The sequence below is a fragment of the Syngnathus scovelli genome, chromosome 2 (assembly GCF_024217435.2).
Source record: "Syngnathus scovelli strain Florida chromosome 2, RoL_Ssco_1.2, whole genome shotgun sequence".
Taxonomy (NCBI): domain Eukaryota; kingdom Metazoa; phylum Chordata; class Actinopteri; order Syngnathiformes; family Syngnathidae; genus Syngnathus; species Syngnathus scovelli.
Genome location: NC_090848.1, coordinates 4715155 through 4727500, shown reverse-complemented (window position 1 = coordinate 4727500; position 12346 = coordinate 4715155). Strand labels below are relative to the sequence as shown.

General features: G+C 48.2%; 1 protein-coding gene across 9 annotated transcripts in view; it reads left to right on the top strand.

Moving 5' to 3' along the window:
- The window catches only part of spega (striated muscle enriched protein kinase a), a 39725-nt gene that overhangs the window by 26199 nt on the left and 1180 nt on the right, over positions 1-12346 (top strand). For all 9 annotated transcript variants that reach the window (XM_049752227.2, XM_049752231.1, XM_049752232.2 and 6 more), the window contains 23 exons: positions 3476-3682; positions 3765-3888; positions 3965-4137; positions 4208-4320; positions 4389-4557; positions 4640-4739; positions 5124-5324; positions 5453-5510; positions 5585-5662; positions 5738-5910; positions 5989-6015; positions 6089-6241; positions 6313-6355; positions 6430-6495; positions 7241-9752; positions 9849-10016; positions 10257-10379; positions 10495-10659; positions 10737-11322; positions 11405-11644; positions 11719-11942; positions 12019-12094; positions 12175-12324. In XM_049752227.2, coding sequence (XP_049608184.1) covers positions 3476-3682; positions 3765-3888; positions 3965-4137; positions 4208-4320; positions 4389-4557; positions 4640-4739; positions 5124-5324; positions 5453-5510; positions 5585-5662; positions 5738-5910; positions 5989-6015; positions 6089-6241; positions 6313-6355; positions 6430-6495; positions 7241-9752; positions 9849-10016; positions 10257-10379; positions 10495-10659; positions 10737-11322; positions 11405-11644; positions 11719-11942; positions 12019-12094; positions 12175-12324 — 5929 coding nt within the window. The remainder of the gene's footprint in view (positions 1-3475; positions 3683-3764; positions 3889-3964; positions 4138-4207; positions 4321-4388; positions 4558-4639; positions 4740-5123; positions 5325-5452; positions 5511-5584; positions 5663-5737; positions 5911-5988; positions 6016-6088; positions 6242-6312; positions 6356-6429; positions 6496-7240; positions 9753-9848; positions 10017-10256; positions 10380-10494; positions 10660-10736; positions 11323-11404; positions 11645-11718; positions 11943-12018; positions 12095-12174; positions 12325-12346) is intronic.

Genomic DNA, 12346 nt, shown 5'->3' with positions numbered 1-12346 from the left:
AACCCCAGATCCTAACCCTAACCCCTAACCCCTAACCCTAACCCTAACCCTAACCCCTAACCCCAACCCCAACCCTAACCCAACCCTAACCCTAACCCTAACCCAAGCTGTAACTCTAACCCTAAGCCTAGCTCTAACCCTAGCTCTAACCCTAACCCTCGCACTAGCTCTAACCCTAACCCTAACCCTAACCCTAGACCCCAGACCCTAACCCTAACCCCAGACCCTAACCCCAGACCCTAACCCTAACCCCAGACCCCAACCCAGACCCCAGACCCTAACCCCAGACCCCTGACCCCTGACCCTGGAAAGTCCTTGAAAGTCATTGAAAGTCCTTGAAAGTTTTTGAAAGTCCTTGAAAGTCCTTGAAAGTCCTTGAAAGACCTGGAAACCCCTGGAAACAACCTGGAAACCCTTTGGAAAACCCTAACCCATTGAAACCCCCTGGAAACCCTTTGGAAAACTCTAACCCCTTGGAAACCCTAACCCCAGACCCTAACCCTCTAACCCTCTAACCCTCTAACCCTAGCCCTAACCCCTAACCCCAACCCTAACCCCAACCCTAACCCTAACCCTAACCCCAACCCCAACCCTAACCCTAACCCTAAACCAAGCTTTAACTCTAACCCTAAGCCTAGCTCTAACCCTAGCTCTAACCCTATCCCTCGCACTAGCTCTAACCCTAACCCTAACCCTAAGCCTAGCTCTAACCCCAGCTCTAACCCTAACCCTTGCACTAGCTCTAACCCTAACCCTAGCTCTAACCCTAACCCTCGCACTAGCTCTAACCCTAACCCTAGACCCCAGACCCTAACCCTAACCCCAGACCCCTGACCCTGGAAAGTCCTTGAAAGTCCTTGAAAGTTTTTGAAAGTCCTTGAAAATCCTTGAAAGTCCTTGAAAGTCCTTGAAAGTCCTGGAAAGTCTTTGAAAGTCCTTGTCAGTCCATGAAAGTCCTTGAAAGACCTGGAAACCCCTGGAAACAACCTGGAAACCCTTTGGAAAACCCTAACCCCTTGAAACCCCCTGGAAACCCTTTGGAAAACTCTAACCCCTTGGAAACCCTAACCCCAGACCCTAACCCTCTAACCCTCTAACCCTCTAACCCTAGCCCTAACCCTAACCCTAACCCTAACCCTAACCCTAACCCTAACCCCAACCCCAACCCCCACCCTCACCCCAACCCCAACCCTAACCCTAACCCTAAGCCTAGCTCTAACCCTAACCCTAACCCTAACCCTAACCCTAACCCCTAACCCTAACCCCTAACCCTCTAACCCTAACCCTAGACCCCATACCCTAACCCTAACCCTAACCCCAGATCCTAACCCTAACCCCTAACCCCTAACCCCTAACCCCTAACCCCTAACCCTAACCCCTAACCCCAACCCCAACCCTAACCCAACCCTAACCCTAACCCAAGCTGTAACTCTAACCCTAAGCCTAGCTCTAACCCTAGCTCTAACCCTAACCCTCGCACTAGCTCTAACCCTAACCCTAGACCCCAGACCCTAACCCTAACCCTAACCCCAGATCCTAACCCCTAACCCCTAACCCCAACCCCAACCCTAACCCTAACCCAAGCTGTAACTCTAACCCTAAGCCTAGCTCTAACCCTAACCCTCGCACTAGCTCTAACCCTAACCCTAGACCCCAGACCCTAACCCTAACCCCAGACCCTAACCCCAGACCCTAACCCTAACCCTAACCCCAGACCCTAACCCAGACCCCAGACCCTAACCCCAGACCCCTGACCCTGGAAAGTCCTTGAAAGTCCTTGAAAGTTTTTGAAAGTCCTTGAAAGTCCTTGAAAGTCCTTGAAAGACCTGGAAACCCCTGGAAACAACCTGGAAACCCTTTGGAAAACCCTAACCCATTGAAACCCCCTGGAAACCCTTTGGAAAACTCTAACCCCTTGGAAACCCTAACCCCAGACCCTAACCCTCTAACCCTCTAACCCTCTAACCCTCTAACCCTCTAACCCTAGCCCTAACCCCTAACCCCAACCCTAACCCCAACCCTAACCCTAACCCCAACCCCAACCCTAACCCCAACCCTAACCCTAACCCAAGCTGTAACTCTAACCCTAAGCCTAGCTCTAACCCTAGCTCTAACCCTAACCTTCGCACTAGCTCTAACCCTAACCCTAGACCCCAGACCCTAACCCTAACCCCAGACCCTAACCCCAGACCCTAACCCCAGACCCTAACCCTAGACCCTAACCCCAGACCCTAACCCCAGACCCTAACCCCAGACCCCAGACCCTGGAAAGTCCTTGAAAGTCCTTGAAAGTCCTGGGAACACCTGGAAACCCATTGGAAAACCCTAACTCCTGGAAACCTCCTGGAAACCCTTTGGAAAACCATAACCCCTGGAAACCCCCTGGAAACCCTTTGGAAAACTCTAACCCCTTGGAAACCCTAACCCTAACCCCAGACCCTAACCCTCTAACCCTCTATCCCTAGCCCTAACCCTCACCCTAACCCTAGCCCTAACCCTAGAACTAACCCTAGCCCTAACCCTAGCTCTAACCCTAACCCTAGCTCTAACCCTAACCCTAGCTCAAACCCTGACCCTAGCTCTAACCCTAACCCAAGCTGTAACTCTATCCCTAAGCCTAGCTCTAACCCTAGCTCTAACCCTAACCCTCGCACTAGCTCTAACCCTAACCCTAACCCTAGACCCCAGACCCTAACCCTAGACCCCAGACCCTAACCCTAGACCCCAGACCGTAACCCCAGACCCTAACCCTAACCCCAGACCCCTGACCCTGGAAACCCCTGGAAACCCCTGGAATATCCTGGGAAATCATTGAAACCCTTGGAAATCCTGGAAAATCCTGGAAACCCCTGGAAAATCCTGGAAACCCTGGAAATTTCTGGAAACCCCTGGAAACCCATTGGAAACCCCTGGAAACCCCTTGGAAACCCTTTGGAAAACCCTTACCCCTGGAAACCCCCTGGAAACCCTTTGGAAACCCCTAACCCCTGGAAACCCCCTGGAAACCCTTTGGAAAACCCTAACCCCTTGGAAACCCCCTGGAAACCCTAACCCCAGACCCTAACCCTAACCCAAACCTTGGTTTAAAACCCTAGTCGGAAACCCTAACCCTAGTTTGAAACCTTAATTAGCGATAGCAAGATTCCTTGGAAACCATGAGCACATTACACCATGAGCACATTACACCATGAGCACATAGCACATTACACCATGAGCACATAGCACATTACACCATGAGCACATAGCACATTACACCATGAGCACATAGCACATTACACTATGAGCACATAGCACATTACACCATGAGCACATAGCACATTACACCATGAGCACATTACACCATGAGCACATTAGGGTTAGGGTTAGGGTTAGGGTTAGGTCTCAGTCTTCAAAAGAAGTCTGTGAAAGTTCAGTCAATTTATAATGTGGTTGTATGACGTCTTGGGTGCTTTATGCCTTTCTTACTTCGTTGCAGATTCGGGTTCCCTGTCTTATGTGCTCCAGCAGCAACCTTTGGGCTCCATCCAGTGGTCCACCGTAGCTTCCAACTTGAGGGAAACCAGCTACACCATTACCAACCTTTCCAAGGGGGTCCGCTACGCTTTCAGGGTCTTGACCTCCACCGGCAAGACGCTCAGCAAACCTTCACCATCCACAGATTTGGTCCAGCTCCAGGACAGAGGTCAATTCTTAGCAGATGATGATATTGTAGTGAATGCTTGTTTCTCAGCATTCACACAAAGCACATCTTTGACCTTATCTAGGACCTTATTTGAGGAAAGCACCCGTGATCATCGACAAACCCGACATTGTGTACGTGGTTGAGAATCAACCCGTAAGCATCACCGTCACCCTGAACCACGTGCACGCTACCGTCACTTGGAAAAGGTAAAAATGATTCCACTTTCATCTCAACGGTCGCTTAAGTAAATGTGCTGCAAGATGTTGCTGTGGTGTTCATCAGGAGGGGCGTGGCTTTGGTCAACAAAGCCGGAGTGTGCGAGATGAGCACGCCGGACGATGATCAACACACCCTGAAGCTTCAGCGCGTCCGAGCCTTGGACATCGGCCAGCTGGTGGTGATGGCCAGCAACCAGTTTGGCAGCGACCTCTGCACGCTGCAGCTGGTCATGGCAGGTTGGACGACAGCAGATTTGGTTTCCTTGCTCCAAAGAAGCAAGAACTGTTATTCTTCCCTACTCCACAGTGCCACCAAAATTTGAAACCATCATGGAGGATGTGGACATACGTGAGGGAGAAACTACCCGTCTCGCTGTTGTGGTCGAAGGAAAACCAGATCCAGACATCTTGTGGTACAAGGTACCGGTTACGCCCCTAAAAGTCAACTTTGAATATTTATTGAGATATTTCGTTGACATCTTTCACAGGATGATGTGCTTCTCTCAGAGAGCAACTACTTCACCTTCGTGTACGATGACCCAGAGTATTCTCTCGTGATCCTTAACGCCCACACTGAGCATTCGGGCGTCTACACCTGCACGGCCAAGAACCTGGCCGCGTCCAACTCCTGCAAGGCTGAACTGACAGTTCGCACAGGTCTGGCACGGGGTCCCAAAACATCTTTCATAAATGTCAGCAGGCAAACGGACATATGTAAAAGTCTGTATGTTGTCTACAGAGGACAAAGAGGCCATAGAACCAGTGGAAGATGAAGGAACCATTCTCAGGAAGATGCGACGCTTGACAGACTACTATGACCTCCACAAGGAGATAGGCAGGTAGGCGTGTGTCCATCCTCGTGAAGATAAGTCCAAGCAAGCTACGGCTTTCCAGAACTGAAGACACAGTGATGACTAAACCATCGAACCCCAAAAAGTACACAGACCCAAAGTTTGAAGGAACGGTTCTCGAAACTGGATTGTCATATTGATTTTCTCAAGAACTTTGGCCAGGAAGTTTGTGCAGACCATATCCATGAATGGCCTTTTTCTACATTTTGACATGCCAGATTTTGTCCTAGTTTGGACTCCTTCACAGATGCCCAACATTAAGAGTAATGTTTAGTCTTTGCATATCTTCCTAACTAGCAAACAAGACGGGAATTCAATTTCGAATTCTTGGCAGAAGCAACATAAAACGCAGCCAAATGTTGTCCATCATAGGGGGACCTTTTCCTACGTGAAGCGAGTGACTCAGAAGAAGGGAAAGAAGGACTTTGCTGCCAAGTTCACATCCGCACGTGGAAAGAGGAAAGCCCTGGCACTGCGGGAGATGGAACTGCTGTCCGAGCTGGACCACGAGCGCATCATCTTCTTCCATGATGCCTTTGAGAAGAAGAATTTGGTGGTGCTGATAACAGAATTGTATCCTTTTTATGTACCGGTTTATTTACGCATTTCATTTCTTGCACTGCGAGTTGACAAAGTTATGAAACATCTCAAAGACCAATCAACAATCGTGCAGTTTGGTTTTCCTCAGCTGTGGCTTGAAGGTGTCACGAGGAGATGTTAGAACGAATATCCAGAAGAACGACAGTCACAGAGTTGGAAGTGGGTTGGCTTCCGCGTTCCCCGACGGTCTCGCGTCACATGACCTTCACATCATCACTTGTGCATCTCCGCAGATTCGTCGATGTATTCAGCAGGTGTTGGAAGGCCTTCGCTACCTTCATGAGAAAGACATCGGCCATCTTGACATAAAGGTTAGTCTCCATAGAATATATCAGACGATTATCCGACGACAAGAATTGATCGCTCTCGTTTTCATCGGCTTTTAGCCAGAAAATATTTTGATGGCATCTGCCAGCAGTGACCAGATCCGTATTTGCGACTTTGGCAACGCCATCAGACTGGAGTCCTCCGAGGAGCACTACTCCAAGTATGGAACGCCGGAATACGTAGCACCAGAGATTGTGAACCAAACGCCGGTCTCTCGAGCAACAGACATATGGTGAGCTAGCCTCTAACATGCCCCACTTGCACCAAAGCACAATCTCATAACCTATCGTCTCTCTACTGCTTCCTATAGGCCAGTCGCTGTCATTACATATCTCTGGTAAGACATACAGCAAGTGCACAAATTAAATGTAAGCGTCTCTTATTATGAATCAATGAATCAACCATTCCAGTCTGACAGGAGTGTCACCATTCACCGGTGAAAACGACAGAGCCACGGTGTTGAACATTCGCAACTACAACGTGGCCTTCGAGGAGAACATGTTCTCTGACCTCTGCAAAGAGGCGAAGGGGTTTGTCGTCAAGCTCTTGGTGGTGGACCGACTGTGAGTAATCTCAGATGTATGGATGGATGTATTTGCGTAAGTATGGGACTAAATTGTTTTGGTTCTTTCAGGAGACCAAGCGCCATCGAGTGCCTTCGTCATCCTTGGTTCAAGGTAGCTGCCAGACGTGTTTTATTTAAAATTATAATTCCGCTTCTTCAAAACAGTGATGACCTTTTATCTTGCAGTCAGAAAGTAACAAGAGCATCTGCACGGCGAAGCTAAAGCAGGTTTTGTCTCGGAGGCGATGGCAGGTACAACACACGTTTTCGTTATTTAGTGAAAAGAAAGAAGGTAGACCGACACAATCTAATGCGAGTCAAATAAATATTTGCATCTGCTCGTACGTGGACGATTCTCATCAGTTTGACGCTATCATGGAGTTGATATCTGAACAATAGAGCGGTACCTCGGTTCACAAATTTTATTCGTTGAATTGAGTCAGTTGCCTTGCTCACGTTATCAAGCACTTTTTGAGTTGTTCACTTTGTTAGAACTTTCATTCCTTTATTAGCCGCATTGCTGCTTTTATTGCCTTGTTGTTCTTCAGAATAGTACAAATAGATTTTTTTTTTCACCAAGCTGTTTTGTGCAGCGAAATTGAAAACACTGTCTGTTCTTTTTTTAATTACTTTGTTCTTCTTTTTAATTATAATTAATTAAGCCTCCTAATAACATCATCAAAAGCAATTGGAGCTAAAGACCAACTTAGCCATCCACTCCTCCATGCCGAGACTTTTTGTGAACTGAAAATAGAGTGTGAACAAACTATTTTTAAGAAAAACTAATTTCTTGAAACTAAAACATCAGAAATAAAAATATTGTTCTTTAACATACCTTTCACACAGTGAATCGTGAGCTATGTACTTTTGTTAGGGAACAACAAAATCATCTTCATTATGATCTCATTAGATTGTCAAGGTATGCCAAATGACGTTCCAGATATTCTATTCCATCATCTATATCTATATCATTTCTCTCCTGATGTTTGCCCTGCAGCGCTCCCTAATCAATTACAAATCAAAAATGGTGATGCGAACAATCCCGGAGCTACTTAACGACGCATCGAGCCATGTGTCCATTGCTGTGGCGAAACATTTAAAAGAAGGCTCCCCGCCACCTTCATCATCCTCCGACTCAGAAGCAGACGTGGATGAGCTTCCCTTCATTCCTATGCCGCTATCGATGTTCTTCTCCGGTTCCAGAGTCTCCTTGAATGAGTTGCCCGAGGATGAACATGTCACACGGGGGCCCAATGATATTGCTGATAGAACTAAGAACAACCTTGACACAGCTGGTATCAAAGAAGCTGGTAAAAGCGGGACACAGAAACCCCAAAACCCAGACGAAGAGATGATTCAACAGACGAAAAGAGCTCTACTTAAAAAAGGATTAAGTACAGAGACGGGTGAGTCTCAGACAAAAGCAAGAAGATCCACAATGAGGAGAGGCAGTTCTGCTGACTCGGCGTTGCTTCTTCACACTGACCTAGAACAGGGTGACGTCAACCAAACCACAGAAACGAGCACCAATAGCCTGAAAAAGACTGTTTCTCTTGAACTACCCAACCGTAGCCCAAGCCCTGGAATCACAAAAATTAGCCAGGAGGATTACGCCTTGAAACTGGAGCTCATGAGACAACGGCTGCTCAGGGGAGGTAGCGTGGATAAAAAGATGAGCGGCCTCCGAGGACCCTTATTTGAAACGCTTGGCATGGAAGATGAGCAACAGACAGGGTCTCTGGATCGCAATCTGAGGAGATCTAGAGCGGGGCCATCCACGCTCACGCGAGCTGCATCCTCTGAGAGTGCTGGACAAGACACACCAAAGACCAAAGTTTTCCAGAAAAGCGCTTCCTTCACTCAAGAAGATTCGGAACCCATGCCCCTTCATCGCAGGTATGGAGCTCCCTTAGAAATCCCATCTGGAGGCACTGAGGGGAAGAAGCTAAAGGAGGCAACCTCCATGTCCGCCCTAACAGAACAAACCACGACGGAGTCACCAACGGAGCGCATCTCATTTAGATACCCAACAGCAGAAGTGGACCAACAGCGCAAACGCAACAATCAAGAGAAAAGGACCAATATAGAAAAAGTAAATAAAGCAGAAAATGAGCCAAGATCGTCCGCACATGTTACTCCGATAATTGTGATAGAAGACGATGTGGAAGCGCAGTACAAAAAGAAAACTTATTTAAATAAAGAGAAAGTTACTGAAGACAAAGGAACATCACAAAACACAAAACCTGGAACATCTGACCGAGTGTCTGACAAGTTGAAAGGACATGAGGCCAAAGGCATCGCTCCTTCACCTCAACACCCAGCTGTGTTTGCCAAAGTGGCGACTTCCGATCTATCCTCTGCTGCCACTTCAAACCCGGAGATACCCGGCATGCCACGCCACCCGCAACTTCGAACAGATATAAAAGACATTGCCTCGGAAGAGGTCTTTGAAGCCAGATTCAAGAAGCGGGAGTCATCTTTGACTCGTAGCCTCAAAAAGCTAACCAGGAACAAATCCGAGGAAAAATCACCTACGTTGAGCCGTAAGATTGGCGGTGGAGACGATGAGGTGTACAGGCCAGGGCAAAGGGGGGCCCCCCTCGAAATGGTCTCCCAAGGGCTACAAGAAAAATCCAAATCAGTTCAAGACTTACGGGAAGATAAGGAAAAAGAACCTGGCCTAAGCCTTATTGGCAGGTGGTCGATGCGGGGTAAGAGATCGTCAGTTGATAAAGATGCAGAGAACTCAAAGGAAAGAAAGAATCAGGAAAAGGCAGCCCCAAAGAGGGTTACCTGGGCAATTGGTCGTAGTAAATCTTTAGACACGAATGAACAAAGGGCAAAAGCTGACGAGTCTGCGGTTTCTGCTATGAGACGCAGGTTCGAGTCCAAAGTGGCTGGAATCTCAGCCAAAATAAGGAGCCAGTCCGAGGACAGGAAGGATAAAACTACAGAGGCGAGTCAGAAGGAGCAACAACCGAAGAGGCTCACAGATTCTCCAATCCTAGCAATGCGCCAGATGTTTGAGAATAAACTCACTGGAAATACGACAAAAATCCGGAGTCTGTCAGAGCAAAGACAAGATGACACCGAGGAGAAGAAGGCACCCCTGTTTTCTCGCCATCGCCACTCACACTCTGAAGGGCGAGGACTGAAAGGAATGGGCATACCCGAGAATCAGCTGGCCAAACAGGCTGGCGTGGCCGCGTCAAAGGAATCCATCGAATCCACTTCCAGTGTTCAATCTGAGAACGACCGGCGGTCTAGATGGGACAGGTGGGGTCTGACCAAGAGCAAAAAAGACAAAACACCTTCTCAACCTGACCTGATTTTACCCAACCCAAAAAAAGAAGACACATCCCTCACTCGGACCTTTGTCCGTTCCGCTTCGGATTTCCCGCCGGTGTTCCACATCAAACTCAAAGACCAAATCCTACTCGAGGGGGAGCAGGTCACCCTCAGTTGTCTCCCTGCCGGAAGTCCCCTTCCTGACATCACATGGATCAAAGGTCTCTTGCTTCCATCCTTGAGCTGACAAAAATGCTGCGCCAAAGCTCAAATATTCCAAGTTCAAATTCGTTTTTTTTTTTTTATATATCGTACAGATCGGAAAGCTTTGTATACGGATGACCGAATCAGTCTGACGTCCCATCCGGATGGCAGGCAGCTTCTTACGATCCTAAAGTGCAGCCAAAGAGATGCTGGGGTGTACGAGTGCGTGGCTACCAACCCCCTGGCCGCCATTACCACCTCTTGTACACTGACGATAGCTTGTAAGTGTCATCAAAACTTTGAATGTAGCTGAACATTGTCGTATACACAATGTGAGACTATTAAACACATAAGAGTTTGGGGTTGTATCCGGAAGGGGAAAAAAATCAAGCGAGGGACTCGCTGTGAAAATCCCTGAGGAACCGAAAGTCCAACCAAAAGATTTGATCCGGTTGATCTTGAGTTGATCATTGACCATCGTCTCGTTTGGTAATCTTTCCCCTTTTCCACAACAATTTAAGATGTTCCCAAACGACCCGGAACCCCTGAAGTCCCTCAGACGTATAACAACACCGCCCTGGTGCTGTGGAAACCGTCCGACACCAAGCCCCCGTGCAGCTACACATTGGAAAGAAAGACGGAAGGTGAAAAATACGCTCTTGTATTTGAAACTCTAACCTTCATGTTTTTATTTCATCTGGCATAATTTACATTGTGAAGTTTTTCCAAAAAGACGCATTTAACATCTTGTTACTTCAGGAGATTCAACGTGGCAAACCGTTACCACCGGAGTGGTTGACTGCTACTACAACGTGACTGACTTACCACAAGGTGACGTGTTCCGGTTCCGCGTGTTCTGTGTGAACAAGGCAGGACAGGGTCCACCTAGCAACTCTTCAGCTCCAGTCACTTTGGATTCAGCAGGTATTACAGGCCGAAGATGTTTTAAAATATAGTATGTGCCGTACAGACATTGGATTGTTGTGTTTTGTTGTGGTTAGCTGAAGAAGCTTCACCCGTGGTGGCTGTGGTTAAGACCACTGCCGTACCTGGATCTCTGGCGTCTCCCTCAAGTCTCCCAGTCACATCCACGATGACAAATACAACCTCCACTGTAACAGGTCCTAAAAATGCGACTTCACCAGTGACATCCCTTCCTTCTGCAGTACTTCCATCATCCTATCGGGCTCCAAGAACCATAGAGACCTCTTCATCTCCATCGGCAATCACAAATATGCATGATGCTCCCAAAACGAGCTCTAAACTTCCATCGGTACCATTCGTAACGCCCAAGCTCCAGAGTCCAGTGAACATTGTGTCTCCCATGACCCAGACCCCGAGCATTCTTGCGACTCCTCCTTCAAGCCCCACCAAACCTGCCTTAGCGGTCACTTATATCCCCACCACCATGGCCCCATCTCCAAGTTCCTTCTCCCCTAAAGTGCTGCAAACCTCCAGCCTGAGCCCCATTGGTGAAGGGGCCTGTACGCCCACCAGAAGCACACCATCCGGTCGCGTCACACCCTCCACGGCTCTGCGTCAAGGGGTTCCACAGAAACCTTACACCTTCCTGGAAGAGAAATCCAGGTGAGGGAAAAATCAAAGTCGAGAATTTACCATTCACCTTCACGTCCTACATCCAGTGCATAATCCAACTATTCTTTACCAGAGGTCGCTTCGGCGTCATCCGAGAGTGCCGTGAGAATGCCACGGGCAAAATATACATGGCCAAAATCATTCCCTACAGCCAAGAGAACAAAAAGGAAGTGCTGAAGGAGTACGAGATCCTGAAATCTCTGCACAATGACAAAATCATGGCTCTGCACGAAGCCTATGTCACGCCACGCTACGTTGTGCTGGTGGCAGAGTACTGCACCGGCAAAGAGCTGCTGCACAGCATCGTGGAGAGGTAGACACGAAATGAAGCGTACATGTGAGTGCACATTTAAATTCTTTCTTTCCCAACGCTCCACGATACGGTAGATTCCGCTACTCTGAGGACGACGTGGTTGAGTACTTGGTCCAGATCCTGCAGGGAGTCGAGTACCTACACAACCGCCGAGTCCTCCACTTGGACCTGAAGCCAGACAACATCATGGTGACAAACCTCAACACCATCAAGATTGTGGACTTTGGAAGCGCTCAAAGCTTCAACCCACTTAGTCTCAAGCAGCAGGATTTGGGGGCGGTAACACTGCAATACATGGGTGAGGGCAATCATTCACTGAGAATACCAAATTCCTTGGGTATGAGGTTTCATCTTTCTGATAAATGTGCTTGAAGCTCCTGAAATCGTGAAAGGCGAAGTAGTGGGGCCTCCCGCAGATGTATGGACTGTTGGAGTTGTGACTTACATCATGTGAGTTCAGTATCTAAATATGCAACTCGCTTTGATTGGTCGACATTTACAATCAACGTCAAATTGTCTTCTCATGGAAGGCTCAGCGGCCAGCTGCCCTTTGATGACAAAGATCCTCAACGTGTGAAATCCAAGATCCTGATGGCCAAGTTTGACCCAACGAGACTCTACCCCAACGTCTCCCAAAGTGCCTTGGCCTTTGTCAAGAAGTTGCTGAGCAGTTACGCTTGGTGAGAAATCTGTTGCAATCCA